At 34.6% G+C, this 27229-nt stretch overlaps 6 protein-coding genes across 8 annotated transcripts; 4 read left to right on the top strand and 2 right to left on the bottom strand.

Annotated features, from left to right (window-relative positions):
• The first annotated feature begins 1186 nt into the window (after positions 1-1186).
• LOC103866141 (beta-glucosidase 27) lies at positions 1187-6033 on the top strand. Of its 2 annotated transcripts, none has more exons than XM_033290158.1 (16): positions 1187-1429; positions 1540-1631; positions 1773-1863; positions 2261-2330; positions 2434-2489; positions 2581-2656; positions 2771-2848; positions 2943-3030; positions 3102-3357; positions 3513-3628; positions 3694-3911; positions 4107-4141; positions 4226-4328; positions 4415-4523; positions 4613-4856; positions 5887-6033. In XM_033290158.1, exons 2-15 carry the CDS (start codon positions 1624-1626, stop codon positions 4839-4841), a joined length of 1533 nt encoding a protein of 510 aa, XP_033146049.1. In that variant the 5' UTR covers positions 1187-1429; positions 1540-1623; the 3' UTR covers positions 4842-4856; positions 5887-6033. The 2 variants fall into 2 exon arrangements, with proteins under 2 accessions (XP_033146049.1, XP_033146050.1); XM_033290159.1 differs by having other exon boundaries at positions 1187-1433; positions 4613-4857; positions 5888-6033.
• Positions 6034-6717: 684 nt separating this feature from the next.
• Positions 6718-9252, top strand: LOC103866142 (protein BCCIP homolog). Its single transcript, XM_009144020.3, has 7 exons — positions 6718-7008; positions 7143-7299; positions 7381-7457; positions 8056-8556; positions 8626-8718; positions 8795-8851; positions 8942-9252. Exons 2-7 carry the CDS (start codon positions 7143-7145, stop codon positions 9032-9034), a joined length of 978 nt encoding a protein of 325 aa, XP_009142268.1. The 5' UTR covers positions 6718-7008; the 3' UTR covers positions 9035-9252.
• A 914-nt stretch (positions 9253-10166) lies between these two features.
• On the top strand, positions 10167-12294 carry LOC103866143 (protoheme IX farnesyltransferase, mitochondrial). Its single transcript, XM_009144021.3, has 7 exons — positions 10167-10465; positions 10546-10678; positions 10816-10953; positions 11042-11175; positions 11259-11384; positions 11514-11617; positions 11685-12294. The coding sequence occupies exons 1-7, from the start codon at positions 10167-10169 to the stop codon at positions 12023-12025; spliced, it is 1275 nt and encodes a 424-aa protein (XP_009142269.1). The 3' UTR covers positions 12026-12294.
• Positions 12295-13014: 720 nt separating this feature from the next.
• LOC103866145 (ribose-phosphate pyrophosphokinase 5, chloroplastic) lies at positions 13015-15629 on the top strand. 2 transcript variants are annotated; one of them, XM_009144022.2, is made up of 9 exons: positions 13015-13264; positions 13339-13512; positions 13694-13942; positions 14326-14469; positions 14549-14716; positions 14790-14859; positions 14946-15027; positions 15116-15275; positions 15364-15629. In XM_009144022.2, exons 1-9 carry the CDS (start codon positions 13157-13159, stop codon positions 15400-15402), a joined length of 1194 nt encoding a protein of 397 aa, XP_009142270.1. In that variant the 5' UTR covers positions 13015-13156; the 3' UTR covers positions 15403-15629. The 2 variants fall into 2 exon arrangements, with proteins under 2 accessions (XP_009142270.1, XP_033146051.1); XM_033290160.1 differs by having other exon boundaries at positions 13099-13264; positions 13342-13512.
• A 2720-nt stretch (positions 15630-18349) lies between these two features.
• Positions 18350-19518, bottom strand: LOC103866146 (RING-H2 finger protein ATL57). The gene has a single exon (XM_009144023.2). It carries the CDS (start codon positions 18896-18898, stop codon positions 18488-18490), a length of 411 nt encoding a protein of 136 aa, XP_009142271.1. The 5' UTR covers positions 18899-19518; the 3' UTR covers positions 18350-18487.
• Positions 19519-21846: 2328 nt separating this feature from the next.
• On the bottom strand, positions 21847-27200 carry LOC103866147 (dynamin-related protein 1D). The gene is made up of 15 exons (XM_009144024.3): positions 25351-27200; positions 25195-25258; positions 24831-24938; positions 24641-24742; positions 24490-24540; positions 24343-24404; positions 24132-24222; positions 23990-24054; positions 23703-23897; positions 23493-23612; positions 23345-23415; positions 23015-23240; positions 22740-22790; positions 22291-22671; positions 21847-22203 (listed from the first exon to the last, which is right to left on the bottom strand). Exons 1-15 carry the CDS (start codon positions 25489-25491, stop codon positions 22075-22077), a joined length of 1857 nt encoding a protein of 618 aa, XP_009142272.1. The 5' UTR covers positions 25492-27200; the 3' UTR covers positions 21847-22074.
• Positions 27201-27229: the final 29 nt, after the last annotated feature.

The following is a 27229-nucleotide window of genomic DNA, read 5'->3' as shown; positions in this document are numbered from 1 at the left end:
GACAAAGTTTATAAAGATTAATATCTCAAAATTAAATGTGTAGATGGAGTGGTGGTTTCATTGAGAAAAAGAAGTGAGGATTTTCTATTTAGAAAACATAATAGTCTAATTAGAATTTAGAAAGTTAGATCTATCAACCTTATGAAATAAATATACATGAAGTTTAAACACTAAATACGTGAATAATCATAGATATGCAAGTTTAAAAGTATGGAGCTGTAGTAAGATCGATAAGTGATTTGAACGTTGAAACTTAGCGTCAAGCAAAATCATAGATATAAAGTAACATATTCATTATAGCTCATCTTGATTATTACATGCTGATTATTTCAACGATCAGAAAATTAAATATATGTAATAACTTTAAAAAAAAATCTCTTTGTATACTATATTTATTATTAATAAAATCTTAAAAATCACTCAATATTCTGTTTTCAGTTATACAAAATTAAGAATTTTACTTCATTAATATTTAGTTATGTGTTTCTGTTTTTTTTTAATTTTTAACCTTTTTATTAAAAGATATTTTTCAAATAGCCACATAGTATATATAAGAATTATGTTTTCTCTTAAAATATATATTTTAGATTTTGGACAGTTCTTATTATTATTATTAATTTTAATCACTTATCTTATCAACTAAAATTTTAAATTTTTTTTTATTTTTATCTAATTTATATATTTTATTCATTAAAGGTATAAACGATATTAATCACTCTAATTTTTAACGTTAGAGCTCCGTTGCGAAAAATTATTTAGCAAATAATAGTATATATATCATGTTTTTAGGAATATAATCATATATATAATGTTTTCAGGAACATAATCATCTATATCATGTTAAAAATAATGTAAATCTTAAAATTATAGATCAAAAACTTATATGGCATATGTATAAATATAACACATACAAAATGGAACATACACAAATAAATTACGTGAACACATGTTTAAATCATAGAGGTAACTCTACAAAGTGTAAAACGTGTTTCCATCAATGCGTTTTATTGTTCTCAGAAAAAAAAAATCGTTTTACTTGTTTTCTTTTTAACTAAAATTATATGTGTGTTCAAGTTCAATTACAAAATCTTCTACTGGATTTTACCAACAAAATAAATCCCCTGCTGGGTTTACATAACGAAGAATAGTAAAAGGAATTTTACAAAAATCAAGAGAGATTGGCCAAGATTGTACGAACCTTACAAAAAGGAATTTATTACTCCTAGTACGAACCTTCTGAAACATTAACGTCACAAACAAAGCATAGTAAACGTTGACGTTGAAATAAAATACAGTGCATAATAAACATTTTCATTCTTCTTTCACCTCCATTCTCTGTATAAATAGCTGCCCGGATCACATAATTCATTCCATCGACAAAAATCTTCAATATTGTTATGTTTTCTGTTTCAACAATTCTCTGAGCCATGTTCGTAAGCTTAACATGTTATTAGATACGAAGCCATAATCTAGTAAATTAGCTAGGTATCACCACATATTATATAGGTATAAAATATATGCATGTATGTGTGTGCGCAGATTTAAAGGTCTGGCTTTTGCGAGTTAAGAAGTTCCAACTTTAAGTGAAATCATTCTCTTGAGGGAGGTCTTCTGTTGTAAATAATGACACAGTAAGTGAATTCTTTGAGAGAAAAGATATATGTATTATAATGTTTGTATATATGTGTGTGTGTTTGCGTTTATCATGTCATGTATCAGCATGCATCTTTTACAATTTTCTAACTGTTTGTTTTTATACAACTCGTTAACAGAGGAAAGAGAAGTTTTGACAAAAAGAAATCATTCGGACGAGCTGATTTCCCCCAAGGTTTCCTGTTTGGAACTGCTTCATCGGCTTACCAAGTAAGTACACTGTACATATACGACCATGACAATCAGCGAAATATTTGTAGGACCCTCTCAATTACATATATACTCCATGCAATAGTGAATAAAATAAATAAACTTGGACAAATAAATAAATTCGGATATAAAAATATAAAATATTTTATTAATTTAAAATTTTAATATATATATATATATATATGCATATATATTTTTGTAAAAAATTTAAATATAAATTTTTAACAGAGAAAACCAGTAAATTTATGTAAATTATACATTCAAAAATATAAATAAAACTTGAAAAATGATTCTGGATAAAATGCAATATTTGCATACCTATATAGAAACATATGATCTGAATATGTGCATGGTCCACAATGATCGACTCGACTTCTTTTTTTCTTTTCGAAATTAGTATGAAGGAGCTGTGAAAGAAGGTTCCCGAGGAGAAAGTATATGGGATACTTTTGCTCGCAAGTATCCAGGTTTTGTATATATATCATCCATATCCCTTAAATTTATAAATGGTGCGTCAATCTCAATCAGTCTATTAAAAACCATCTGAAAAATGTTTTTCTTCTTTTTCAGAAAGAAATTGCCACTCTAATGCGGACGAGACAATCGATTTTTATCATCGTTACAAGGTCGGTATGCATATTCGGTAGCCATCATTTTCATGCACTTAGGTGTTACACTAATGTAATTAAGAAAAACATGACTTATATGCAATGACAGGAGGATATTCAAAGAATGAAGGATATCAACATGGATTCTTTCAGATTCTCCATCTCCTGGGTCCGGATATTACCTCGTAAGCGAAAAAAAACTATTTGCTTGTAATCTCTTCATTAATTTATAATGATAAGTGCAAAACATCATCACATATGTATATCTCTAAAACATTTCTCATATTTTAAATTACAAGATGGCAAACTAAGCATGGGAGTAAACAAGGAAGGAATTAGATTCTACAATGAGCTCATTGACGAACTACTAGCCAATGGTATATATACGTATATAATCTTTCACTCGTATACCATTAGTCGAATCATAAAATTAGTTAATCCAACTCTTCTGACATCTTGAAACATCAACAGGAATCACACCTCTCGCGACTTTGTTTCATTGGGATACTCCTCAAGCTCTAGAAGAAGAATATGGCGGTTTTCTAAGTGAAAACATTACGTAAGCTAAACATTTAAACAAAAGTTTTTTTTATGAAATATAATATGTATATGGATGTTTATATTATGCAGAATGGATTTCCGAGATTTTGCTAACATATGCTTTGAGGAATTTGGAGACCGAGTGAAGCTATGGTTGACGATAAACGAACCATGGGTCTATAGCGTAGGTGGCTATGATGCCGGAAGAAAAGCACCAGGACGTGCCTCAAAATACATGAATGATGCAGCCACAGCCGGAAAATCTGGTCATGAGGCTTATATCGTTAGTCACAATCTTCTTCTTTCTCACGCAGAAGCAGTTGAAGCCTTCAGAAATTGCCATAATGTAAGAACCACTAGTCTTGATAAACATAAGGACCAAACCATTAATCACACGGTCAAAATGTTACTGATCAACATATAGTATACAACAAAGTTAGTACTTTAGCTATGTATTAATATATATAACATTACAATTAGCTAATGCATACTTGTGTTCAGTGTAAAGATGGTAAGATCGGTATGGCGCATTGTCCTTTATGGTACGAGCCATATGATGTAACTTGTGACGAAGATGTAGAAGCAGCCGAGCGAGCTATGGAGTTTATGTTTGGATGGTATGATCGAGTAATTCATAATCATTATCAAAATTCATTTTCTTATAAAGAAAGTGTATATACAGGCACATGAATCCTACGGTGCATGGAGATTATCCTGAAGTGATGAAGAAGATAGTAGGAAAGAGATTACCGTCTTTTACCGAAAGCCAATCAAGAAAGTTGAAAGGATCTTTTGACTTTATTGGAATAAACTATTACAGCTCTGTTTACGCTAAAAACGTTGATGAAGTGGATCCAGACAAGCCGTTCTGGAGATCAGACCAACATGTTGAATGGAAAAGTATGTAGTCAATTTAAGAAAATTAGCATAGTTAATTACGATCAGTACTAAAAAATATTCTAATTACCCTAAGCACTAATCTCTTATAAAATGTCGTTATTACAATCTGACGAAATTTTGAACATTCATTGTGATATTTTCAATATCATTTAGGTTTTTGTTCTTTTTTACTCACAAGCTTTTCTATGTTTGTAGAACAAAATAAGGCGGGCAAGGCCATCGGTGCACAGGTTAGTTTATAATGACTTTGCATTGTTAATACATGCTCATTAATTTATATCTACCATTGATTTATTTTGTTTTTACGATTTTAGGGTGGGGTAGAGTGGAACTTGATGTATCCACAAGGACTACGAAAAGTTTTGAATTACGCCAAGAATAAATATGGAAACCCTAAATTTATAATCACCGAAAATGGTAATAATATAAAACACGACCAATATGCTTCAAATTTTCCCCAATTAATATATATTTTTTCACAACTATTATTGCTATTTGACCAGGACATTGTGATGCATACGAAGAGAAGAAGCCAAAACTGTACGAGTTGATGGATATGAAGAGGACTGATTATCACAAGAAACATATTAGCAACGTTCACCAAGCCATATAGTAAGCTCAATTTTTATTTTTCACAAAAGAAAAGGTTTTTTTATTCAACGAATATTAATTTGATACGGATGATATGAAATGTTTTGTAGCGAGGATGGAGTCCAAGTGGATGGATATTTTGCGTGGTCGTTGTTGGATAACTGCGAATGGAACTGTGGATATGAAATACGGTATGGATTGTTCTACGTAGACTACGAGAATGGGCTTAAGCGTTATCCAAAAATGTCAGCTATGTGGTTCAAGGAATTCCTGAAGGAAAAAGATGATGATAAGATCAAGAAACCACAAGTGAAAAGGGTCAAGATATCAGAGTTTTGAAGTTTAACAAGTGTAACTAGGTTAAGACCCGCGCCTTGCGCGGGATGAACATTATATATATAAATTATTTTATATATTATATGTTTATAGCATATTATGAAATAATAAATATATATTAAATAATTAAAAAGTCATTATCTACTACTTATATAATTAAATTGGTGCGAACATATAAATAAATTTAATAAATCAAAAAATAATTTTTCTATTTGATATGATGTATAATTAAATTTAAATGATAGTAACATATATATGGTATATGTTAATATTAATATTTATTAGATGATGCTTTTTGCTCATTTTTTTTATCATTTGTATTTGTTATAGCAAAAAGTCTAAATTAGTGATAACAAAATTTTCACCGTGGGAATAATGGTTTAAGTAATTTATAATATTTTAAAAAATTAAGTTGTCAATATTTTTTCAAATTTTTTATCAAAAAAATGTTCAAAGTAAATTTCAAAATTACGATATTTATGTATTTTTATATGGCATCTAGTTTAATTTAAAATGATACATATATTTATATATCTTTTATTTTTGATACTTCTTAAATGAGACTTTCAACTTATATTATTTTTCAATTATTTGTATCATGTCATAACAAAAGTTATAAATCATAGATCACAAAATCTGAATGTTAAACTTTTAACAGTTTTAGTAATTTATACTCGTTTTTAAAAATTCAAAATATAATATATAAATAATTTTTTTAATTTTTATTATATGGACACTATGATTGTTTAATTTATTTTAATAGCTTAAAATAAAACAAATATAATTATAATACACACTTATTTTTATCAAATCTTTATTATTCAAAATCATTAATTGTCATATATACTTTAGCCACATTAGGCAATTCCGTAATCTTATTTAAGGAAATAATGAATCACATTAATAATGTATTTATTGTAGTTTAATAAAAAGCTTATTATATATTTAAATGGACCAACCTATTTCTCTAAGGATTCTAAGAATCATTCTAGTGATGACATGTGGCTACAAAAAAATGTTGCAATGCTTCTCAAATAATATATAGGGGATGTAATAAGGTTGATATGGTCATTTGCTTACTACATATAATTAAGTTTTCTTTTAGTTTTGTACCCCAGGAGAAGAGTTTTTCTCCTGTCCAAAAATATATATTCAAAAATTCAAAATAAAACAAAATTTCAGAAATTTTATAAAATTCTATCCACACATAAGTGCATCTCTATCCATATTATCTAATCAAAAGTTCTCAAAAAAATATTAATTAAAGTAATTGTGTATATTTCTTAATAGTTTCTCAAAATACATAACAATACTTGATTTAAGACATGGAGATAATACTAGGCATGGGCTTTCGGTGGTCCGTTCAGTTTCGGTCCGAATGATTCAGATTTTTGGATTTTCGGTGTTATGCTCATAAGTACCATTTGATTTTTACTAATTATCTGATCGGATACGGTTCGGATCGGATTTAACCAATGTTTAAAATCGTAAAAAAAAATATTTTTAAAAACCTCGAAAATTGACCAAAAAAATTTCAGAATATATAAATTATTTACAAATCTAATTAAAAAATTAGTTAAATTATCTAAATTAATTAAAAATATTCAAAATAACAAATAAAAAAAACTACAAAAATATTTTGAATACTCTAAAATATTTAAATCACCTTAATATATATAAAAATATTAACATATTTAACTAATTTCGGATATCTTCGAATCCTAATTTGGATTTCGGTTTGGATTATAATCAAAGTCTAAAGTAATAACTTCATAAGTTCTATTTGGATATTTTTGTAAAACAGTTCGGATTCGGTTTCGGTTTTTTCGGTTACTTAAGGCCGATACTTCAAGTTCGTTAAAAACTCCGAGGCCTAGATAATACAATAATAACAACTGGGCTTGTAAGTTCCCATTAATCTATATGGGCCCTTACGAATGAATATTTTAACGGGCCTTTTTATGTAGCCTAGGGTTTCCTTTTGAGTAAAACGACGTCGTTAGTTTCTTCACACACTTTCCTCATAGACATCGAAGTCGAACAAGGTTTTGGGGGTTTTTCAGAAACAGAGAGCTTCTAGGTCGTGTTCGTGTTTGATCAGAGGGTCGAAACTTGAAGTGCTTTTAGCTTCCTATCCTCCTCTCTCTGCTATATCAGCAAGCGTTTCCAGGTCAGATCTCTCTCTCTCTATCTCTCGTTTCCTTGAACTCAATTCATCGAGCAGGACAGGTTCTTATATGTGTCTATGTTTCATATGTCTCAATTGAATTGGTCTGAAAGTTTGTTAGCTGTTACTTTGAATAGATGCCTCGGAGACCATCAGGAGGAAGAAGGTTCATAAAGCACCAACCTTTAGCATTTTCACCGTTTATGCGGTCACTTGCTTTAGCTTCAAGGCGTAAACTGCATCGTCATCAACAAGAAGATGACTCTCCACGTTCTGAAGAGCTGATGTCTTTTGGTGAGTAGTAGTAGTAATCATTAAAACTGAGAAGTTTCTGTTCAGAAACATTGTAATAACGAATCATTCTTGTTTTGTTAGATCAAAAGCTCCCAACTTTGTCTAAAAAGGAGCAAAAAGAACAGCTTTCAGACTCCTCTGATGAAGAAGACTCTCAGGTAATAAGATTATTCAGACTCCTCTGTTTTGATCCTTATCTCTAAGCTTAAGCCTAGTTAGAGCCTAGAACGAGGGTTATTTAGTTAGTAGGCCTAGGCGTTTTACCAACTATAACAATATGGTAAATTATAATCTCTACGTTTCAATAAGATGTATATGCTTTAGATTTTTTAGATAAATTAAGAAAACATGAAATTTTTTATTATACCGATAAATTATTTTTTTGTAACTAATTATTCACCATAATTTTTAACCAATAAAATTTCAATAAACACAACTATGGTTTTTGAAGTTTACAATTTACCATTAATTAATAGATTGAAAATGTAAACAATTTTGTTTTAAAACATGGATCTTTTCGGAACTGAGTGAGTATAAAATAATAGGTTAAATATGATGATTTACAAATAATAATAATATTCATATTGTTCTATATTCATAAGACTTTTATACTACAGTATATTAATTTTTGTAATTTATAAATAATGAATTATTTATTATTATAGTAATTTTTAGAATAGTGGTTTTGATATTTGTAGATGGAATCATTGAAACCCCCTTTGTTTATCATTTTTAATTTTTTTGATATTTTTGAAGGGAGATGTACAAGCAGATTTTGAGTTCTTTGATCCTAAGCCAACAGACTTCAACGGAGTCAAGATTCTTTTAAAGAACTATCTAGATGACAAGGAGTGGGACTTGAGCAGCTTTGTTGATCTGGTACTGGAGCAGACAACAGTAGGAACCGTAGTGAAAGTAGCAGATGATGAGGACGAGTCTGTGTTCGCTGTCGTCTCTGCTCTTAACTTGGCGAGATACAAGGAGCACAAGTGCTTTAGAGAGTTGAAAGAGTTTCTTCTTCAAGTCTGTTCGGAGAAGAGTGTAGCTAAAGATCTTGGAGTGATGTTGGAGAAGAAGGCACATGATGTTGGTATCTTGGTGTCTCAGAGAGTGATGAACCTTCCTCCGCAGCTTCTTCCTCCGCTGTACGATGGGTTGTTTGATGAAGTATCGTGGGCTACGGAAGACGAGCCTACCGAGGAGCTTCGTGGCTCGTTCCGGTTCAAGTGGTATCTGCTTGTCACCAAGATTTACAAGGTGAGTTTTGTGTTGTAACTGTAAGGAGTTGTTTTTTGAATCTCTATTGATGTGATGTTTGATGTATAGCTGAAGAATCCCAAGCAGAGGAAGCCTCGTCGTGGTGAAGAAGAGGAGGAGGAAACAGTATTCCTTAAGCCAGAAGATGAACTCTTTCTCCAGGTAACGTATTCTCTCTCACGTTACCTTTCTCGAGATTACATGAACTTTTTGTTGAAATGATTTTGTATTTTTGCAGTTGAGTTCTTGGTCTTTCACGTACCCTATGCGCTCACAGCTTGTGACTTCTCATGAAGTAAGTTTCTCTCTTCAGACTATGCACATTGTTTCTGATTTTCAAATGTTTTCTGAAGATATGCAATCATTTTGGTTTTAATGGTTGCAGATGAAGAATTATCAGCTGATGGGACTAGTGATGGCTGTGGAAGCAAAAAGGATTCCTGAGTTCAGACAGATGCTGAATTCTCTCATTGATTGAATGAACATTGGTCATCTTCTTGAGGAATCTTTAAGTTGGTTGTTTGTTTATTGATTAACCGCCAGTTTTGATAGTGGTTTTTTCCAGCATAGTTCTAATGTTTTGTTGTTTTATCCAGCAATCTTATGTCATTGGGAACTCTAAGTTTCATGTGTCTGAATCATTAATGTTTTATACCATCTCCATTATCCAGCAATCTTATGTCTTGTGAAACTCTCTATTAATGTTTTATACCATCTCCAGTTCACTTTCTATAATTTGTTAAAAAAACAATTAGAAGAATGAGTTTTATTTACTCTTTCCATTTCATAAAAAATGTCATTTTGATATTTTACACATATTAAGAAAATAATTTAAATGCATTTAAGTTTTTATTAATTATACATATTCAACCAATAGTATTTTAGATAAATAATTTTTTTTTAAATCAATATATTTTTAAAAATATTAAAAAATGATTGAAATTTATTTAAGTTTTTATTAAATATATTAGTATTTTAGATAAATAATTTTTTTAAAAAAATCAATACATTTTTAATTATTATTGAGTTGAAAGTTACATAGAAATTTTAAAATGACATTCTTTTTATAACAAGAAAAAAAAGTTAAAATAATATTTAATATGAAACAGAATCTAATGTTATTCGTCTGTATAGAGAAAATAGTAGTTTTATATTTCCAATGTTATAAGAACTCATGTTATAATGCTATCTTATTTTAGAGTGAAATGAAATCTACATTTATTTGTTTTTTGTTTTGAAGAAAATTATATTGATGGATTGGAGATATTATTAGAAAGAAGATTATGTGAGTTTAATTCTTACCTTTTTTGGTAACTGAAAGCTGGGCCAAAGCCCATCCATAACTGGACCAGAGCCCAGCCATTGATACTACAATTTATTTATTTATAGAACAAACCCTTTGATTCTGTGATAATATTCAAATAATCCTAAACAATGTAAAATATTACAATTAGCTCCTTCATTTCCATCTCTTTGTGGAAGTGAAGAGCCGCCGTGGCTCGAAATATCTGAAAAGCAAATCAATCTTTGCTCATCTGATGAACACGTATCCGTCGTCGTGCCCTCTAAACGCCTACTGATTCGGGCTACCGAAACCTTCGCTCCTAACGATGTGGCGAAGATCCGCCGTCTCTCGCTTCTCCTCGAGAATCTCTCTGTCCTCTTCTTCTTCGTCGCCGAACCCTAGACTGATCCCTTGGTCCCGCGAACTATGCGCCGTCAACACCTTCCCCCAGCCTCCGCTCTCATCGGAACCAACTGCTAAGCTAGCGATCTCCGGCGCCGGATCCGATCCCAATCGAGTCCTCTCCTCAAGCGCCGTCGCCGCCACGTCGAGAATCGCGGCTGCGGCGGGGTTAGGTCACCACTACGCTCGCTGCTACTGGGAGCTCTCCAAAGCTCGGCTCAGGTATATGGTAATGGTAAAAGTTTGAAACTTTGATTGAAATTCTCTATAAAAATGGTATCTTTCGTTTTGATCCGTTGCAGCATGCTCGTGGTGGCGACATCTGGCACTGGCTACATCCTCGGTACGGGGAACGGTGCGGTTGACTTAGCGGGGCTTTGTTACACGTGTGCTGGTACCATGATGATTGCTGCTTCTGCTAACTCCTTGAATCAGGTTTGAGTTAAAAGATAAAATGCTATCAACTTTAGGCTACTAATGGTAACAGCGGTTCTAACAGTTTATATAAAAACGTATAAATATATGATATATGTAAAGATTTTAGATTTTTTTTTTTCTTTTTGAAATTTCAGATTTTTGAGATAAGTAATGATGCTAAGATGAAGAGGACGATGAGAAGGCCGTTGCCTTCAGGGCGTATGAGTGTTCCACATGCTGTTGCGTGGGCTACTATAGCTGGCGCGTCTGGTGCTTGTTTGTTGGCTACCAAGGTGACTGCTTGTTTCTTTGGGGGTTATGTATGTGGGATATAGAGATTGTGAGTGTAATTTTTTTGCTTCTGCGACAAGGTTATTGCAGACTAATATGATGGCGGCTGGACTTGCGTCTGCTAATCTTGTGCTTTACGCGTTTGTTTACACTCCGTTGAAGCAGCTTCACCCTGTGAATACTTGGGTTGGGGCTGTTGTTGGTGCCATCCCACCCTTACTTGGGTATCCTTTCCTCTTCGTTTCACTTTGTTCATGTCTGCTTTTTTTTTTTGCAAATTTATTTATGTTTTTGTGGGTTTGTTCAGGTGGGCTGCAGCTTCTGGCGAGATCTCATACAATTCGATGATTCTTCCAGCTGCTCTTTATTTTTGGCAGATTCCTCATTTCATGGCCCTTGCACATCTCTGCCGCGATGATTATGCAGCTGGAGGGTGATATATTATGAACCATATGGGTTTTATACTAGATAGAATGTCTCCTTTACATATAGTGTTGTTCTTGAAAGTGGTCAGCTCAGCTGCATAATCTCAGTTTTGATATTGTGCCCCTTGTTGTTTCAGTTACAAGATGCTGTCGCTGTTTGATCCATCAGGGAAGAGAATAGCAGCAGTGGCTCTTAGGAACTGCTTTTACATGGTCCCTCTCGGTTTCATTGCCTATGACTGTGAGTCCTTTCTTCCTTGTGGATTCATCTCTGTATGTTGACTAAGCTTCCATTTTTGTGAGCACAGGGGGTTTGACATCAAGCTGGTTCTGTCTCGAATCAACGCTTCTCACAATGGCAATTGCTGCTACCGCGTTTTCATTCTACAGACACGGAACCATGGAGAAAGCAAGGAAGATGTTCCACGCCAGTCTTCTCTTCCTTCCTGTTTTCATGTCTGGTCTGCTTATACACCGCGTCTATGATGAGGACAAACAACCACTCCTAGAAGCAGCCGGTTTATCAAACTCTGCATCAAGTGAAGTAAAAACTCAGAGAAGAAAGAAACGTGCTGCTCAGGCTCCTGTGGCTTATGCTTCTGCTGCACCGTTTCCTTTCCTCCCAGCTCCTTCCTTCTATTCTCCATAAAGCAAAAGCTCTTGAGTTATTGAGAGGACACACATCACAAAGTGAAGAATATTGTGAGATTGTTTTTTGAGTTACATCTTTGGTAATAAGAACGTGGGGAGAACGCATACTAGAGGATTATGAATTTTGGCTCCACAGTATATTTTATTTTTAGTTGAATGTTTGAATGTTTATTGACATCAAAGGGTTCAAATGCTTTATCGAGTTTATTGTGTTTGCTCAAACATTTGGTATATTGTTTAAAAGAAAGCTGTGGTACATGCTTGATAGGTGGTCTCTGTTGCTATTGCTCTTGTGCTCTTTATCTGTCTAAATCTATGATTAAATGATGAGGTTAAGCAGTGGCTACATTTTCTATTTCCATGGAGACAAGCTTGTCTATGCTTCAGACGGTTCAACCGAATCCATGTCATGATACTGAGTATTGGGCCTGAGTGTGGGCCTGCAGAGCTCTTTATTGCTAGCGGTGGAAGAACATTCATCACATTGTAAAGTCCATTGGCATGAAGCTATTATTGAAATGTTTTTGTTCTAATCAATCACATAATCGGAAGAGCAAGATTAACCCGGACTCCTAAGTTGAGGTTCTAAACTTATGATTTGACATCTTTTTATTTTATTTTGTTTTTTTACATTTTTCGATTAAGAACCAGCTTTTATATCTTATTTAATAATCGGTTCTTAACTTTTTTTAGTTAAAAGCTAAGAAACTATTCTTAACCGAAGCTAAGAACCCCATCCTAAGAATCTGGGTTAATCATGGTCTTAGTTCATAGTTTCGTATGCATATTTACATATCTCCACAACTTGATTCAAAGAAATGTTGCATCAACTTACAAACAATTGAGAATGAAAGGCCATTTGGCTGCAGCTATAGATGAATGTTCAAAACTTTACCCATTATTCTCTCATAACAAACTTTATATATCAGATTCAATATCTAAGAAGTGTTTGGTTAAATATATAACGCTACGGTTAGTTATTTTTGCCGTTACCGGTTAGTTATTCAGTTACCGGTTTAGTTAAAAACAATACAAAAGGGTCAATTTTTCGTATCTCGCGGGTATAAAACAGACTCTCTTCTTTACTGTTGTTGACAGCCCTAAAAAAATCTCTCAATCGAATCACAAAATGGCGTTTCTTCTCCACGCGCGACCTTCACCTAGTTTACCGGCGGCGGATCTCCGGCGATCTTCTCCTCTGATTCATCGCGGTCCTGCTTCCGTTCGATTTCCTCTCGTAAGTCTCTCTCACTCTCTCTCTCTCTCTCTACAGTCTTTGCGCTCGCATCTGATGAGAATCTTGTTCTGTAGAAGTGTAAGGCGGTGGATTCGTACGGCGGGAACTCCGACGATCTGTATCTGCTTACAGGCGACACCGCTCCCGCGAGCGCTCTTCTCTCGAGGACGCGGTTGGAGGATGCGATTAAGAATAACACCACGCGGCTCCGTATCTTCTCCGGCACTGCTAATCCTTCCTTGGCTCAGGTTCCTTTGCTTAATCTGAGCTTGAATCGCTGTGAATAGGAAGAAACTGATTGAATTGCAAGAAACTGGTATCTACTTTGGGATAGTTGCTTGAAGCTGGAGATTTTGTTCAAATTGCTTATTAATTGATTAGGAAGAAACTGGTTATGTTGTAACTACATGGATCTTGGCGATTGTGCAGGAGATTTCATGCTATTTGGGACTGGAGCTGGGGAAAATCAAGATTAAGCGGTTTGCTGATGGGGAGATCTATGTTCAGCTGCAAGAGAGTGTTAGGGGATGCGATGTGTTTCTTGTGCAGCCTACGTGCCCACCTGCTAATGAAAACCTTATGGAACTGCTCGTTATGATTGACGCTTGCCGTAGAGCATCTGCCAAGACCATCACTGCTGTGATTCCTTACTTTGGCTATGCTCGAGCTGATAGAAAGGCAAGTCCTTTCGTTGTTATCTTGAAACTATTGGAATCTATAGGCATACTGGTCTGTTTCAGAAAGTAACCAAATTGCTAGCTTAGTTCTCTGCATGAAGCTGATTTGAGTTTGTCTATTGTCTCATTCCTGATAGAAAGGCAAGTCCTTGATTGAAATTAATGAGAATCTGCCTTGGAATCAATCTTCTTTCAAACACTGCATCCTTGTTTATAAGCATACTGGCCTGTTTCCAAAAGTAATCAAATTGGTATAGCTTAGTTCTCTGCATGAAGCTGATTTGAGTTTGTCTATTGTCTCATTCTTGTGGCTCCAATTAGTTTTTAGTTGATGGCTAACAGAGTTTTTTTCATATGAACCTTCTGTTGTGCATATTCTTGCAGACTCAGGGACGTGAATCTATTGCTGCCAAGCTTGTCGCTAATCTGATAACAGAGTCTGGTGCAGACCGTGTTCTTGCCTGTGACCTTCACTCTGGACAGTCTATGGGCTACTTTGATATTCCTGTTGACCATGTTTATGGCCAGGTAAAGCAGGTTCTTCCCTTAAAGCATTGATTACTTTTTGTGAAAATGGATTTTCTTACGATCAATATTTTATAAACAGCCTGTGATACTTGATTACCTGGCAAGCAAAGGCATATCCTCTGATGACTTAGTGGTTGTTTCGCCTGATGTTGGTGGAGTCGCAAGGGCTCGCGCTTTTGCCAAGAAGCTATCCGATGCTCCTTTAGCAATAGTTGACAAAAGACGTCATGGGCACAATGTTGCAGAGGTAAAGAAGAACGGAGTGGGAAATACATTTTAACCGAGGCTGGCTTTGATATGTAACAATCCGTTTCATGTAGGTGATGAACTTAATTGGGGACGTTAAAGGGAAAGTAGCTATAATGGTGGATGACATGATTGACACAGCGGGTGAGTTATGCAAGTCTCTAACTGCGTATATATCTCAAAAACATTCTCCATTATGCTTAGACACTTGTTTTGTTGTAACAAATTAGGAACCATAAGCAAAGGTGCAGCTCTGTTACACCAAGAAGGAGCAAGAGAAGTCTACGCATGTACCACTCATGCCGTTTTTAGGTAAGCCCATGTGAAAATATTTTTCAAGTTGTTGGAAGTATAAAGAGACAGAGAAGCTTATATAGTGATGCTTGGTATATGGAAACAGCCCTCCTGCAATCAGTAGACTATCGAGCGGTCTGTTTCAAGAGGTGATAATAACCAACACGATTCCACTGTCGGAGCAAAACTACTTTCCACAGCTTACCGTTCTCTCAGTAGCAAACCTTCTTGCGGAGACCATATGGCGTGTTCATGATGATTGCTCTGTAAGTAAAACAAGACACACGTTGCTTCAAAATGAGATTTCTTAGGGAAGACATTGAGTCCTAAACTATAATTATTTGGATGTATCAGGGAGACATTGAGCCATTTTCGACATTGGGGATTGATTGATTGACTGATGCAACAATGTTCAAGACTCGTGTGTGAATGGGTTTCTGATAGTGTACAACTTCCTTTTTTTTGCGCTTGTAAATGTCAGACATGTGTGTGAATGATTAGAGGAACCAACTTGTAAGATCACATTTTCTATTTTCCTTGCCTTTTCTCACTTTTAAATCCAGTCATATGGATCTACATTTTCTCTAACTCAGTCATCAATTAAGAGTAACACTTGCCCATTTGAGAGCCGCGAGTGCGTTTTGCTATCTCTACACTTGTGTTACATGAATATATTGAATGAGGTATACAAACTAGTTCACTATCATCCTACTTAAGCAGAAAATCAAGATAACAAACTCTACGCCTAACCAAAGTTCCAACCAAGATTCCGAAAAACTATCACGTGTTCAAGATAATCATGATAATAAAATTATCTATTCAAGTCTATTTTTTTTTTCAAATTTTAGATATCTACCTACAAACTCCAAAAAATCGAAAACGTCATCATCCAATTGAGTGGAAATGAAGAAGACAACCAAGTTGATTTAGTACTCAATATTTGTTTTCTAAATACCATGAGTTATAAATGATTTATACCCAAAAACCAAAAAACATCAACAAAAGTATGGAATGGGATAAGTTTTCTTTTAATACATAGATTTAATATTTAAATACTTAAGCATGAAACATGAAGTCCAAATTATTCATTATAATATTCTTTTTACGGAGACCATACAGCGTGTTCATGATGATTGCTCTGTAAGTAGGAAAATAAAAGAAAACATTGCTTCAAAATTAGTTTTCTTAGGGGAGACGATGAGTCTTAACTATATTTTCTGGATTTATCAGGGAGACATTGAGCCATTGGGGATGGTTGTCTAATGCAAGAATGGTAAAGAATCGACTCAGCCTCACAACTTTCTTTTGTGCGTGTAAATATTAAGACTTTGAGTGTGGATGTTTAAAACGAAATTCGAAAATAGTCGTTTACCAAATTGATTAATTAATATGGGTCATTAATATGAATCATTTAAGTGTACATTTTCATAATAACAAATGACTTTTCCTTTGCAATTGGTTTTTATTTTTCAAAGCAGTATTTTAATAATAAAATTTTATACATTTATACACCAAAAAAATAATAATCAAACCTAGTTTTGTCATTAAAAAGAGGTTTTCTAGTAATACTGACACCGTTTCTTCCTGCTCTACAGACTACATGCGACGTCAGCTTTAGCCATGACTAAAGGGTGCGATAAATGGACACTTGAACGGAAATTAGAGTGATAGGTTCTCATAAAGCTATATAGAATTCGTAAGTCCAAACTACTACATTTATATAATGCATAAATCCAAACTACTAAATTAGAGTAATTGTAACGCAAATTGTCAAAGACTTAAGAATTATATGCCAAAAGGTAACATGCATCCAAGACTAAAGCATTTATATAATCAGTCTGTATAGCTATATATAGAAAGTTAAAAACTCCCCAATTTATATATGTTACGAAAGTACAGAGATTATTAATTAGACTATTGCAACTTTGATCTTATATAAATGTTTATTGTTCGGTAAACCACTATTTGAAAGATTAAAGCCACTTGTAGAAGACTTGCCAACTTTATTCGATGGTGGGTTAGATAATGGTAATTGGTAGGTAAGAAAATCGTAAAGTGGCGAAGAAAACAAAATTATCAGAGGTGTTTACCTGTAAACAAGAACATTAATGAGCACTAGTATAACACTGCCATTCTCTAACTTTATTGGGTGACGAAGTTTGGTGGATTTTGGGGTATCAAATACTAAATAGATATCGCATTGATATTATGTAAAACTAGATTAGTTAGATGCTAATTTTGAAAACTTATATCATCTAGAGTGTACGCGCGCGTATACTTATACTGCTATTATCCAGCGAAACATGTAAATTTATACACTAAAAATTGTTTTTAGATACCCATAACAAATCAAACTAATTTCTTCATAAATGTAGATACTTCTCCGCGGACCACATAATAACATTATTTGGAGCTTAAATTCCTAATTTCAGGCTGTATACATTCACTTGGCGGTTCTACAGTAAATCCTGGTGTTGTAAAATATGTATATATATATATATATATATCTTTAAGATATAAACTTAGAAGTTTTGAAGATGCAGTTGTTTGAAATGTTTCTTTATAAGTTTGCAAAATGGTACATAAAATAATATAAAAACTAATAAAGGAAACTGAGCTATAAAATTGTTAAAAAGGAAACTTGTATACTTTGATGTGCGAGTGTTAACTGAGTATGAAAAAGAAGAATAAATTTATCTAAAATTGAAATGATGTGTTAGGTAATTAAAGTTGATTTTTTATATAAAAAAACAAGAAAGAAATTTGTCATAAAAAGAAGGAAAATAATTGCCTTTGATGTGATTGGAGAAACATGAAACATACATTTATGTTTAATTGTTACACAGGAGGTACATGGTCTTATGAAATGGACCTTGGAGAAAGAAAGCTTTTGACTGTGTGTTTGTAGTGTCCGTTGTGACACAGTGTGTGATTGAATGTGCCGTTGTTTTATGCATGTGGTGCTCAAACGTGATGTATGAGCATATTTAGAAGATTTTGGATATTTGAAGTTCAAATTTGGAAGGAGTTCAACTTAAAGTTAAGGTTAGGTTATTATGATAAAAAATTTAGGCTCAAAAGTAAGCTCAGTATTTATTATTTGAAATAATTCAAGCTATACATACAAAAAGACCTATAATTCAAAAGAGTTGTTGTTGATTAATACATTTGCAAAGTAGCTGTTTTTTATTCTAATGAATTTGAAATACTTAGACTAAGTCCAAGAAAATAGGAAACAAATCTTATAAGAAACTGTATATTTTTGTTTGTTTCTGCACTTTAAATTCTTCTTTCATATGCAATTTTAGTTTTGTCGCCAACCGATAATATATGGTCCAAATTCGAAAAACTTTTTTTTCTTTTATGAGTGCGACAAGTACAAAGATTACATTGGTTACTGATTACGTAATCATGTACTTCTGTATTAAAACTCAGTTTAAGTTTTAATTAATTATAAAGAATAATGATAACGAAAGAGCTAAGGTTCCTTGGTAAACAACTCTATCACGCCGGGAGGGACAAATAACGCAACCAGAGGATACTCCGGCGGCACCGGCGGGATCTGAGCTCTGCACTGAGGACACGTGGACCGTTTCTCCAGCCAAGGATCGATGCACTCGGCGTGGAAACAGTGGCCGCACGCCGTTAACCGCCTCATCTTCTCTCCCTCCGCCGCATCTTGGAGACAAATGGAACAGTAAGGTTCCGACGTTTTCTTCCTCCATCTCCGGCAGCGGCGAACGGTGAATGTACGGTAACGGCGCCAAGGGCGGCTCACGAGGAAGGAAGCGAGTCTAAGGAAGAGACGGAGATAAAAGATGGAGAGGGAGACGATAATGACGGTTTTTGCGATCAACTGAGAGAAACTAATCACAGACTCAGCAAACATTCTTGAGAAAATTTTGAAGTTTTCTCAAGAAAATGTTATGAAGATTTTAGCACAAAACGAAGCTGTGTGTGTAGATGTATATATAAGGGGGTTATTGATAAAATGGACGGTCTCGATTTAAAACTTAGGATGGAATCAACGGTGAATATCTAATCTGCTGTGTATTTTTCATGCACGTAGAAGCATTTGCAACTTTATAACTTTTGCTTTTTTCAATTATTGGGATTAAAGTAATGATTTTATTTTTTTACTAATTATTCTATTTTCACACCAATATAATGTAGAGTTGGAATGAAACTTGAATCTGCTATAAAATTATTTGATTTTAAAATAAAAAAAAATAAAATATTACATTAAAATGCTTAAACCCAAATTGTACTATAAAATTCGTCGATTTTGATGGAATGCTAGCTTATTGAATTTGACTTAACAAATACTATATCATTAGGTTATATTATAGTTGAATCCATGTTTTAGTAAATGATGGCTATACTAGAGAGAGAGAAGCCTAGCTTCTTTTTTTCATCGAGTGAAGCTTAGGTTAGCTTAGATTAATTAATATATTAATTTACAAAGCTAGTTTTCTAGTATTTAATAATAAAAATCTGGTGCAACAAACCCTCCTCGTGGAGTTCGCCCTAGCCGCTCTCTCAGACACGAACATCGAGGAGATCTTTCATTTCGTGTTCTCCGGCGCCGGTGAGGCTCTTTATCGCCGGCGCTGGCCACCTCTTCTCCGCTCTCTGCTCTTCACGTTACTGCTTGCCCCTTGTTTCTACTCTTTGTTGTTTCTCGTCATGCTCTGTGAAGGAAGGAGATCCCGACGGAGGACGCGACGAGGACCATCGATCTGGCTCTCTGTTCTTGTCCTCTCGGCGTCTCTTCCCTATTTACTGTTCTGCTCACCAGCGATGAGTCGGGAGGAGTCTCCCACCGCCGCTGTGCTCTGTTTTTCAGGGGTAAACTCCGTTGAACCCTTGTGTTACCGCCGACGTACAAGTCACACGGATGGCTTTGTCCAAGCTCTTCAATCTGCCATGGAGCATAATGTTCATCACTTGAGCTCTCTCTTTCTTCACCAAGGAAGAGCTGAGTCAAAAATCTTCTCAGGTTTTGCTCCCCTCCACTTCCGGCGCCAGATCCGTAGCATCTTCCGACCAGATCCGATTTTGTTCGGCAAATCTTCAACTTCACTAAACTTTAGAGTGATGTGTTCTTCGACAACCTTACAACCATGCTTTCATCTGCTTGTGAATCTGGTGTCCGATGTAGGTGGGAATCCACTCCGGCATCCAGCTCTGAGCCATCTGTTTGTGAATCTGGTGTCCGATGTAGGTGGGAATCCACTCCGGCGTCCAGCTCTAAGCCATCAAAAACTAGTACGGTCATGTTGTCCGAGCACAACTCTAATCTTCTCCTCTGTTGCGGAGAGTATTTCACTACCATGTCTCTTTTCTATGAATGGAGAAAATTTCTCGGATTCTTTTCTGAGCTTTAGTTTCAGTTTACTCACCGGTTTGTTACCTTGTGGAGCGGTCTGTACGGGGCCTGAAGGTGCAATCGAGACTACTTCGGTTTTTCTCGTTGGTGAAGACTGTCTCTCAACGTCACTTGTGACTATCTTTCAGCTGTCCGACTTTGTCGTGAAAGCTTTCCCGACGCATTCAAGCACCGTCTCGAATTCGCTGTCATCTTCGGTTGAAGACTTATCTCGTTTAGCTTATTTATGTATTGCATTTTATGCTTATGGACAAAGAGGATGGATAATTCCCTCTTTCTATCGTATGGAAGAAGATTGAGTTTTTAATGAAATTAAGTTTGTGTTTCAAAAAAAAACAAACCCTCCTCAAAAATAATATAAATAAGAAACCCACCAACACATTTAACGTAGTCTATTTTCCTACTTACTACTTACTACCTCCAAAACAAAGTAACAAACTAAAGTCTTTTTCTGCACAGAGAACGTTTTCAGTGAGATAGGTTATGAGATATGACTAGCTCAAGCAAGTACAACCAGGCCAAGTCTACTCAAATTTGGGCCCGGCTAATAATTATAAATTTAAACAAACAGGCAAGTGCTTGCCACAAAAAGAAGCATATAGATAAGAAATTTGATGGTTTGTGACCATTTATTTCAAGACACAGTTGTGCAGGAGCATTCTCAGAATCATATATAGGTAATTCTTGTCTATATCCCTCCAGTAACTATCAATCTTAATAGCAGAAAGACTCCAAGGCATTGCGTTATTCGTTATAGGTGGCTTCTATTGTGTTATCCAAATAGCTCCATGTGTACAAAGCTAGATCTCTCTTTTCCATTATTGTTTGATTCATCGTCATGGCTTCTACTTCATCATCAAGGATTTTCCGCTTGAGTTGTCAAGTCTATGTGAACGTCAGTAAAGACAAAAATATTTATTTTAAACTGAACATTATCTGTTGTATTTTATTTTCACGAACTACGTAACAATGCGAGTTTTAATAAAGAAGTACGTGGTTAAAGCGAGTTTTAATAAAGAAGAGATTGTTTGTTGCATTACAAACTGAGCTAGCTGCTGCAGCAAACTCATCTCTAGAGACCCGCTCAGCTCAGTTTATTTTCCTACTTACTACCTTCAAAACAAAGTAACAAATTAACTAATGTCTCCTTCAGTCTTTCTCATCACATAAAACGTCAATTATTTACCCTTACCAGAGAGATACGACTAGCTAGAACGATCAGACCAAGTCTGTTCATATTTGGGCCCAGCTAATAAATATATAACTTTGAAAAGTGTTGACCGAAAAGAAGCAAATTATTGGATGGTTTTTGACCAATGACCATTAGTCTCACAAATTTATAACATCCAAGCAAATACAAGTTGTGTATCATCATCAGGTCTAGACCGTGCTCTACTTGTGTATTTCTGAAGCAAATCTCAGGAATCAGATTCCCTCGATAAGATGGATTCCAGTAAAGAGTTTCTGTATTACCAAATCCACAATCCAAATTTATAACTAAAGGTGATAGTTATAAACTTATAATCTATAACTATAATCAAGTACTAAATAACTCTGGAGGCAAGGCAACGAATCATGTTGCTTCTTCTTTGGTACATAAGACTTAGTTGGTTATGAATCTTATCTTTAACATATGAAACCTTAATTATACGACACTATCACATAGACACTTAGCTTCATCCAAGCCAAACTGCTGCATCAATCTCATCTCTAGCATTCTTGTATAGCTCTAGCCTCTTTGCACACTGTAGCCTCCTTTCCATCAATGCAGGGTTCTCATCTAGCAGCTGCCCCAAGTGTTTCCCCTGCCAAAAGACATGATACAATCCTCAAATTATAACCGAACCAAACCAAAACCGAACTGAATTAACCGGAGTAAGGTACATATATACCTGACGCTGACTCATCTGCGTGTAGAAATAATTGAGCAAGGCGAGTTTCGCCTGTCTGACTTGGCAATGAACAACGGCCTTAGGAATGGTGTTAGCAAGTGTATCTGCGACCATTTTGATGTAACCAGCTACATTTGAAGCTATCGTTCTGAACTGTCTTTCACCGTTCTGTTCTACTGTGGTTGGTGATGAAAGAGATGTGTTTTGGCTTCCTTGTGTGTCCATTTCATGAAGCTTACGAAAGAAATCTACAGTTAGATATGAAGCTTCCATGTCGACTAACATAAGAACCGACTTCATGCTTTCTTCACGGAACTTCTCTAGAGATGAGTTTGCTGCAGCAGCTAGCTCAGTTTGTAGTGAAGGAAACCGTTTAAGCTCCTGTATTGTTTACCAACATGAATCAAAAACATTTTTCACTTACTATCAAAGAAAACAACCAAACTCACCTCAGTTTCTGCTATTGATTTTCTGACAAGCTCTTTTAAGACACTATGAACCTGTTACACTCATAATCGTTAGGGTCTTATTATATACTATATAAATATATCCAGAGCCGGTCTTGAGATTTTTGGGACTATAAACAATTTAATACGGATTTTAAATATAAAAAAAATTAGGAACCTATTTTAAAATTTTGGAGACCATAAGCTAATATTTCAATTGCTTATGTCCAAGACCGGCCTTAGATACACTGGTAAAATAGAGGTATGAAGGAACGTACAGCATTCACAGAAGCTTCAGCTGGACCTCTAAAAAGATATAGGGATCCTTCAATGAGACGACGATAACCCATTTCTGGAGCTATCAAATGAGGTTGATAGCCATCAGATTGTGAGACAATCCTCTTAACACTTTCCAACGAAAGATGACGATCAAAAGGAAGCTTTCCAATGGCTCCTGGAAGTTGGTAGTCAAAGATTCCATATATACGTGCACCTCCAGGACGCCTAAGATTCATTATTGATCAAAGTTTAGTAAGAGTTGTTAAACCACCGTTACAAGAAAGTCAGGTGAAATCAAGAAGAGATTCAATAGTGATGTGTTGTGTTACCCGCCATCTAAATGTTCTTTGAATATCTTTTCAAATGCACGACACATTCCCAAGATGTTGTATAGTTTAGCCTGAGAGCAACACATGTTAGCATTTGTCAACTATCTATAGCAAGGGGGAAGATGTTCATAGAAATATATGTACTCACTCCAGCATCAATTGCGATAGGCCTACCCAATTGGTCTAGCTCTCTTTCTAGTTCCTCGATGCTTCTGTTTATCAAGGTTATGATGTTTGGAATACGTGCCCTTATAACAGATTCTAAGAGCTTGAAGAAAATAAAACACAAAGACCATCATAACTAACACATAATAACATAAGCTCATTCTTATGTATTAGGGTTAGATTGAATAAGAACCTTAGAGAGCATCTTTGCGAGATATTCTGAGCCCATTTTATTAGCTAAGTGACCATAGTCAGGACTAGTTTCAAAATATTCTCGCTCTTTCCTTCTAGCGACCATCATATCAACATTCTTGTTAATATCTGCTTGTGAACGGTTCACTATTCCAGCCCAAGGATATTGCATCCTGTATGATCTTCCTTCGATAACCTTATGAAAATATCCATTATGGTGTCAATCATAATTACTATGTAAGACACAAGAAAACAAAAAATGATCAAGGCTTGTTAGAAGACACTTACATCCAATGCATTAGTTCCCTTGTCCATCAAGTCTAACTTTGTCAAAACTCCAAACGTTCTACCACCTAGAACAATGAGATAACTAAGAAAATTATTATCATTTTTTTTAGAGAAAAACATAACACATAACAAACAAACAAACCTGTTGGATCCACTTCTTTGGCGAGTTTTATCGCATCTGATGTGGCTATGTCTTGGTTAGCAGGAGATATTGCTAGTATAAGACAGTTAGGCTGTTGAAAAAATAAGTAACATAATCAAAACTAACAAATTACAAGAAATGTGACTAGAGTATATTAATTTAACAGAATCACCAAGACAAGAAGAGTGTAAGAACTACTAGCAATACTCACCTTTGCAACGTATGAGCGAACCATGGACTCAATATCTTCAGCTATAGTTTCTGGCTGTCCTTCTGGAAACAAAAAAAAAGTGACAATGTTAACAACTAACAAGTAACTACATCAACAAAATAAGCAGAGCCAGATAAAAAAACATACCAACAGCAACTTTAGTCAAACCAGGTAAGTCAATGAGAGTAAGATCCACAACTGTTTTCAAAAGAACACAACAAGAGAACTGATGTTAGCTGGATCTTAAAACATGTCTGAAAAACAAGAACATCATAGGAACTGCAACAAAACAACCAACCATTGGGAGAGAAGATACTGAGGTGAATAGGAACAGGAGAGATCTGTTTGTTCTTCCCAGTGATTCTATCAGTCTCATCTTGAATCTCCTTACGAACCAAAGCTGCCATATGACATAGTTTTCAATATTAACCAACATGTGATGTATTCGCTATAGCCAAACACAAGCACACATTCGTTCATTTACATACAGAAGTTGGTGAATCTCTTATTGGTAAGGTGTAGAAACTCAGCGTATTCATATGTTCCATGTTCAGTCTTATGTAGCTGTAACACCAACGGCCTCCTCGTAACAATACCTGCGGAACAAGTTATCTCTTAACCTCTTAACCATTTGTTTACTATAAAGACTATTCCTAAAATTTTGGGATCATAAACAATTTAGTATAATTTTTTTTAAACAATTTAAGAATTAATATATATATACACACACACACACACTATATATATATATTAGTTCTTAAAATTTTAGGAGTGATCAATGTTTGACCTAGCTATGTCCAAGGCCGGTCTTAACTATATCAATCGAAAGTTTTTAGGTTAAGTAATACAAACCAGATCCTCTAGGGAGAAAATCTCTTCCGACAATGCTCTCGAGGACAGAAGACTTTCCAGAACTCTACATTCATAACATAAAACAACGTTAAAGACAAGGTGTAAGATAAAAAGCCTAATAAGTCATGTGAGAGTTATGTCCGATGAGATGAGAACCTGGCCACCGACGACGGCTACAGAAGGAAGAGCTTCCCAGAGAGAAGAGAGAGCGTTGTTTCCGCCGCCATAGTCGCCGAGTGCAGTGCATGCTCTTTGTATCCTGTTAACCAAACCGATCAAGCTCTCCATCGTCGCCATCTTCACTTTTATCTCGATGATTCCGATACGAAGAAGAGAGATTACGCCACGAGCATGGACTTTGAGAGACCAAGTGGTGAAATAGAGAGCGGGCGTTTACAATGTGATTAACCAACCAGTCCAATCTAATTAATAAAAAGTATTAAACTTTGAAAATTGAGTCAAATCTATTATTTATTGTTTTACAAAGAGTCAAAATACTTAATTAATTGATATTTTGCCATATAGTTATATGAATTTTGTCTTTTCAAAAAAAAAGTAACTGAAATCTTATCTCATAATTATTACGTTATCTATTAACAAATTATATATATGGCTAATATTAAGTACTTTGGATATGATTTTTATATTCTATATTCACAATTATTCAAACAAAATACTCGTGATTTTGGTAGTAGTTTCAAGTTTTATGTTGTTGAAAATTCCTTGTGTTCAAAAAAAATATGTTGTTTAAAATTCCAAGTATTGCTAATTCTTTATAAGTATAAAGTATACATGTTTATATCAAACCTTTTACACATCTCTCTAATATTTTTTATAATTAAAATTATTCAAGATACGTATCTAGCAAATATTACAACATAGGCAGTTTACAAAATAAAAAAGAATTACAACATAGGCACACCATATCTTCAATTTTCAATAAAACTAATGTCACACTTGTCCCATCTACTTCTCACCTAGCGTGATGATACAAATATTTTGCAATGCCACTGTGGCCCCAGTAAGAAGCAAGAGAGAAGGGCGTTCACGTGGTCTAACTCTAACCCAAGAAGAAACGGACTAACAAGCGTGTGGGTTTTATACAAGACGACGACGACTCGTAACACCTAACACTTGTCGGCTTCCACCATCCACGAGCGTCCAATCTTTTTTTGTTGCCGTCACATACTTGTCTTTCCTTTTAATTGAATGTATATACATTATACATTGAAGAACCATTCACCACTAAGTATTTATTTTCATGATTTGTTTTTAAAAATAGTTCAAAGGGAAGTAGGCTTTTCTAATGTTTCCATGTAGATGTGGATTTGATTCATACCGTATCTTTGAATTCACTTTCATATACTTATACAGTATATGGCATAATTTTATCATTGAATATTTCAAATATCAACGCACATAGACTGAAGAATATCACAATTAGACAAGGCACTTAATAACAAACCATACTTGTACAAATTTAAAACGTGTTGTTATTCAGAATATAAGGAAACTTCAATTTGGTAGTTTTCCATGGAATTTTCTATGCATTTCTTCATAATACGACGTCCCAAATACTCTTTGTCTAATCCAATTTAATATGGTTTTAATGAGTCAAATTAAGAGTACGTTTAGTGAATTTTTAAGTAACAACTACTAAGCTAATCATAACATAAGCCCATATGTGATGAAATGATGTTTGTTTTGACAACGATAAGAAAACGAATGTCAACGGCACGAATCATAAAAAAAACTATGAAATATTCATCTACCCACTATACAAAAAAAAACTATAATGACGTTAATTAAATATGGATGAGATTATATTTAATCATAAGTATAGTCATCTTCACAACGACATTGGTTCAATTTATCCTAACCAAATGCTAACGTGTCAAACCTTTATTATATAAAAGTGTATCTTATACTCTCTTTTTTTCTTTTGAGCAAACATAAAAGTGTATTTTACATTTCTTAAAATCAAATCTGAAATTTCCATTTATTCCGGAGATTTTCTTCTCTGTACATCTCCCCT

Source organism: Brassica rapa, chromosome A04 (genome assembly GCF_000309985.2).
Source record: "Brassica rapa cultivar Chiifu-401-42 chromosome A04, CAAS_Brap_v3.01, whole genome shotgun sequence".
NCBI lineage: Eukaryota > Viridiplantae > Streptophyta > Magnoliopsida > Brassicales > Brassicaceae > Brassica > Brassica rapa.
The sequence above is the reverse complement of the archived record's forward strand: the minus strand, read 5'-3'. Positions and strand labels throughout refer to the sequence as shown.

Bases quoted from the DNA above. Each gene is read 5' to 3' on its own strand.
- LOC103866143 (XM_009144021.3), top strand. From the start codon at position 10,167: ATGTGGCGAAGATCCGCCGTCTCTCGCTTCTCCTCGAGAATCTCTCTG. The intron at 11,176-11,258 runs GTATCCTTTCCT...GGGTTTGTTCAG, and splicing joins GCCATCCCACCCTTACTTGG to GTGGGCTGCAGCTTCTGGCG. The intron at 11,385-11,513 runs GTGATATATTAT...TTGTTGTTTCAG, and splicing joins GATGATTATGCAGCTGGAGG to TTACAAGATGCTGTCGCTGT.
- LOC103866142 (XM_009144020.3), top strand. From the start codon at position 7,143: ATGCCTCGGAGACCATCAGGAGGAAGAAGGTTCATAAAGCACCAACCT. The intron at 7,300-7,380 runs GTGAGTAGTAGT...TTGTTTTGTTAG, and splicing joins TGAAGAGCTGATGTCTTTTG to ATCAAAAGCTCCCAACTTTG. The intron at 8,852-8,941 runs GTAAGTTTCTCT...TAATGGTTGCAG, and splicing joins AGCTTGTGACTTCTCATGAA to ATGAAGAATTATCAGCTGAT.
- LOC103866146 (XM_009144023.2), bottom strand. From the start codon at position 18,898: ATGTTTGCTGAGTCTGTGATTAGTTTCTCTCAGTTGATCGCAAAAACC.
- LOC103866147 (XM_009144024.3), bottom strand. From the start codon at position 25,491: ATGGCGACGATGGAGAGCTTGATCGGTTTGGTTAACAGGATACAAAGA. The intron at 23,613-23,702 runs GTTCTTATTCAA...ATTTTCTTCAAG, and splicing joins TCGCAAAGATGCTCTCTAAG to CTCTTAGAATCTGTTATAAG. The intron at 23,241-23,344 runs GTAACACAACAC...AATGAATCTTAG, and splicing joins AAAGAACATTTAGATGGCGG to GCGTCCTGGAGGTGCACGTA.
- LOC103866145 (XM_009144022.2), top strand. From the start codon at position 13,157: ATGGCGTTTCTTCTCCACGCGCGACCTTCACCTAGTTTACCGGCGGCG. The intron at 14,717-14,789 runs GTAAAGAAGAAC...CGTTTCATGTAG, and splicing joins ATGGGCACAATGTTGCAGAG to GTGATGAACTTAATTGGGGA. The intron at 15,028-15,115 runs GTAAGCCCATGT...ATATGGAAACAG, and splicing joins ACCACTCATGCCGTTTTTAG to CCCTCCTGCAATCAGTAGAC.
- LOC103866141 (XM_033290158.1), top strand. The intron at 2,331-2,433 runs GTTTTGTATATA...CTTCTTTTTCAG, and splicing joins TTTTGCTCGCAAGTATCCAG to AAAGAAATTGCCACTCTAAT. The intron at 4,329-4,414 runs GTAATAATATAA...CTATTTGACCAG, and splicing joins ATTTATAATCACCGAAAATG to GACATTGTGATGCATACGAA.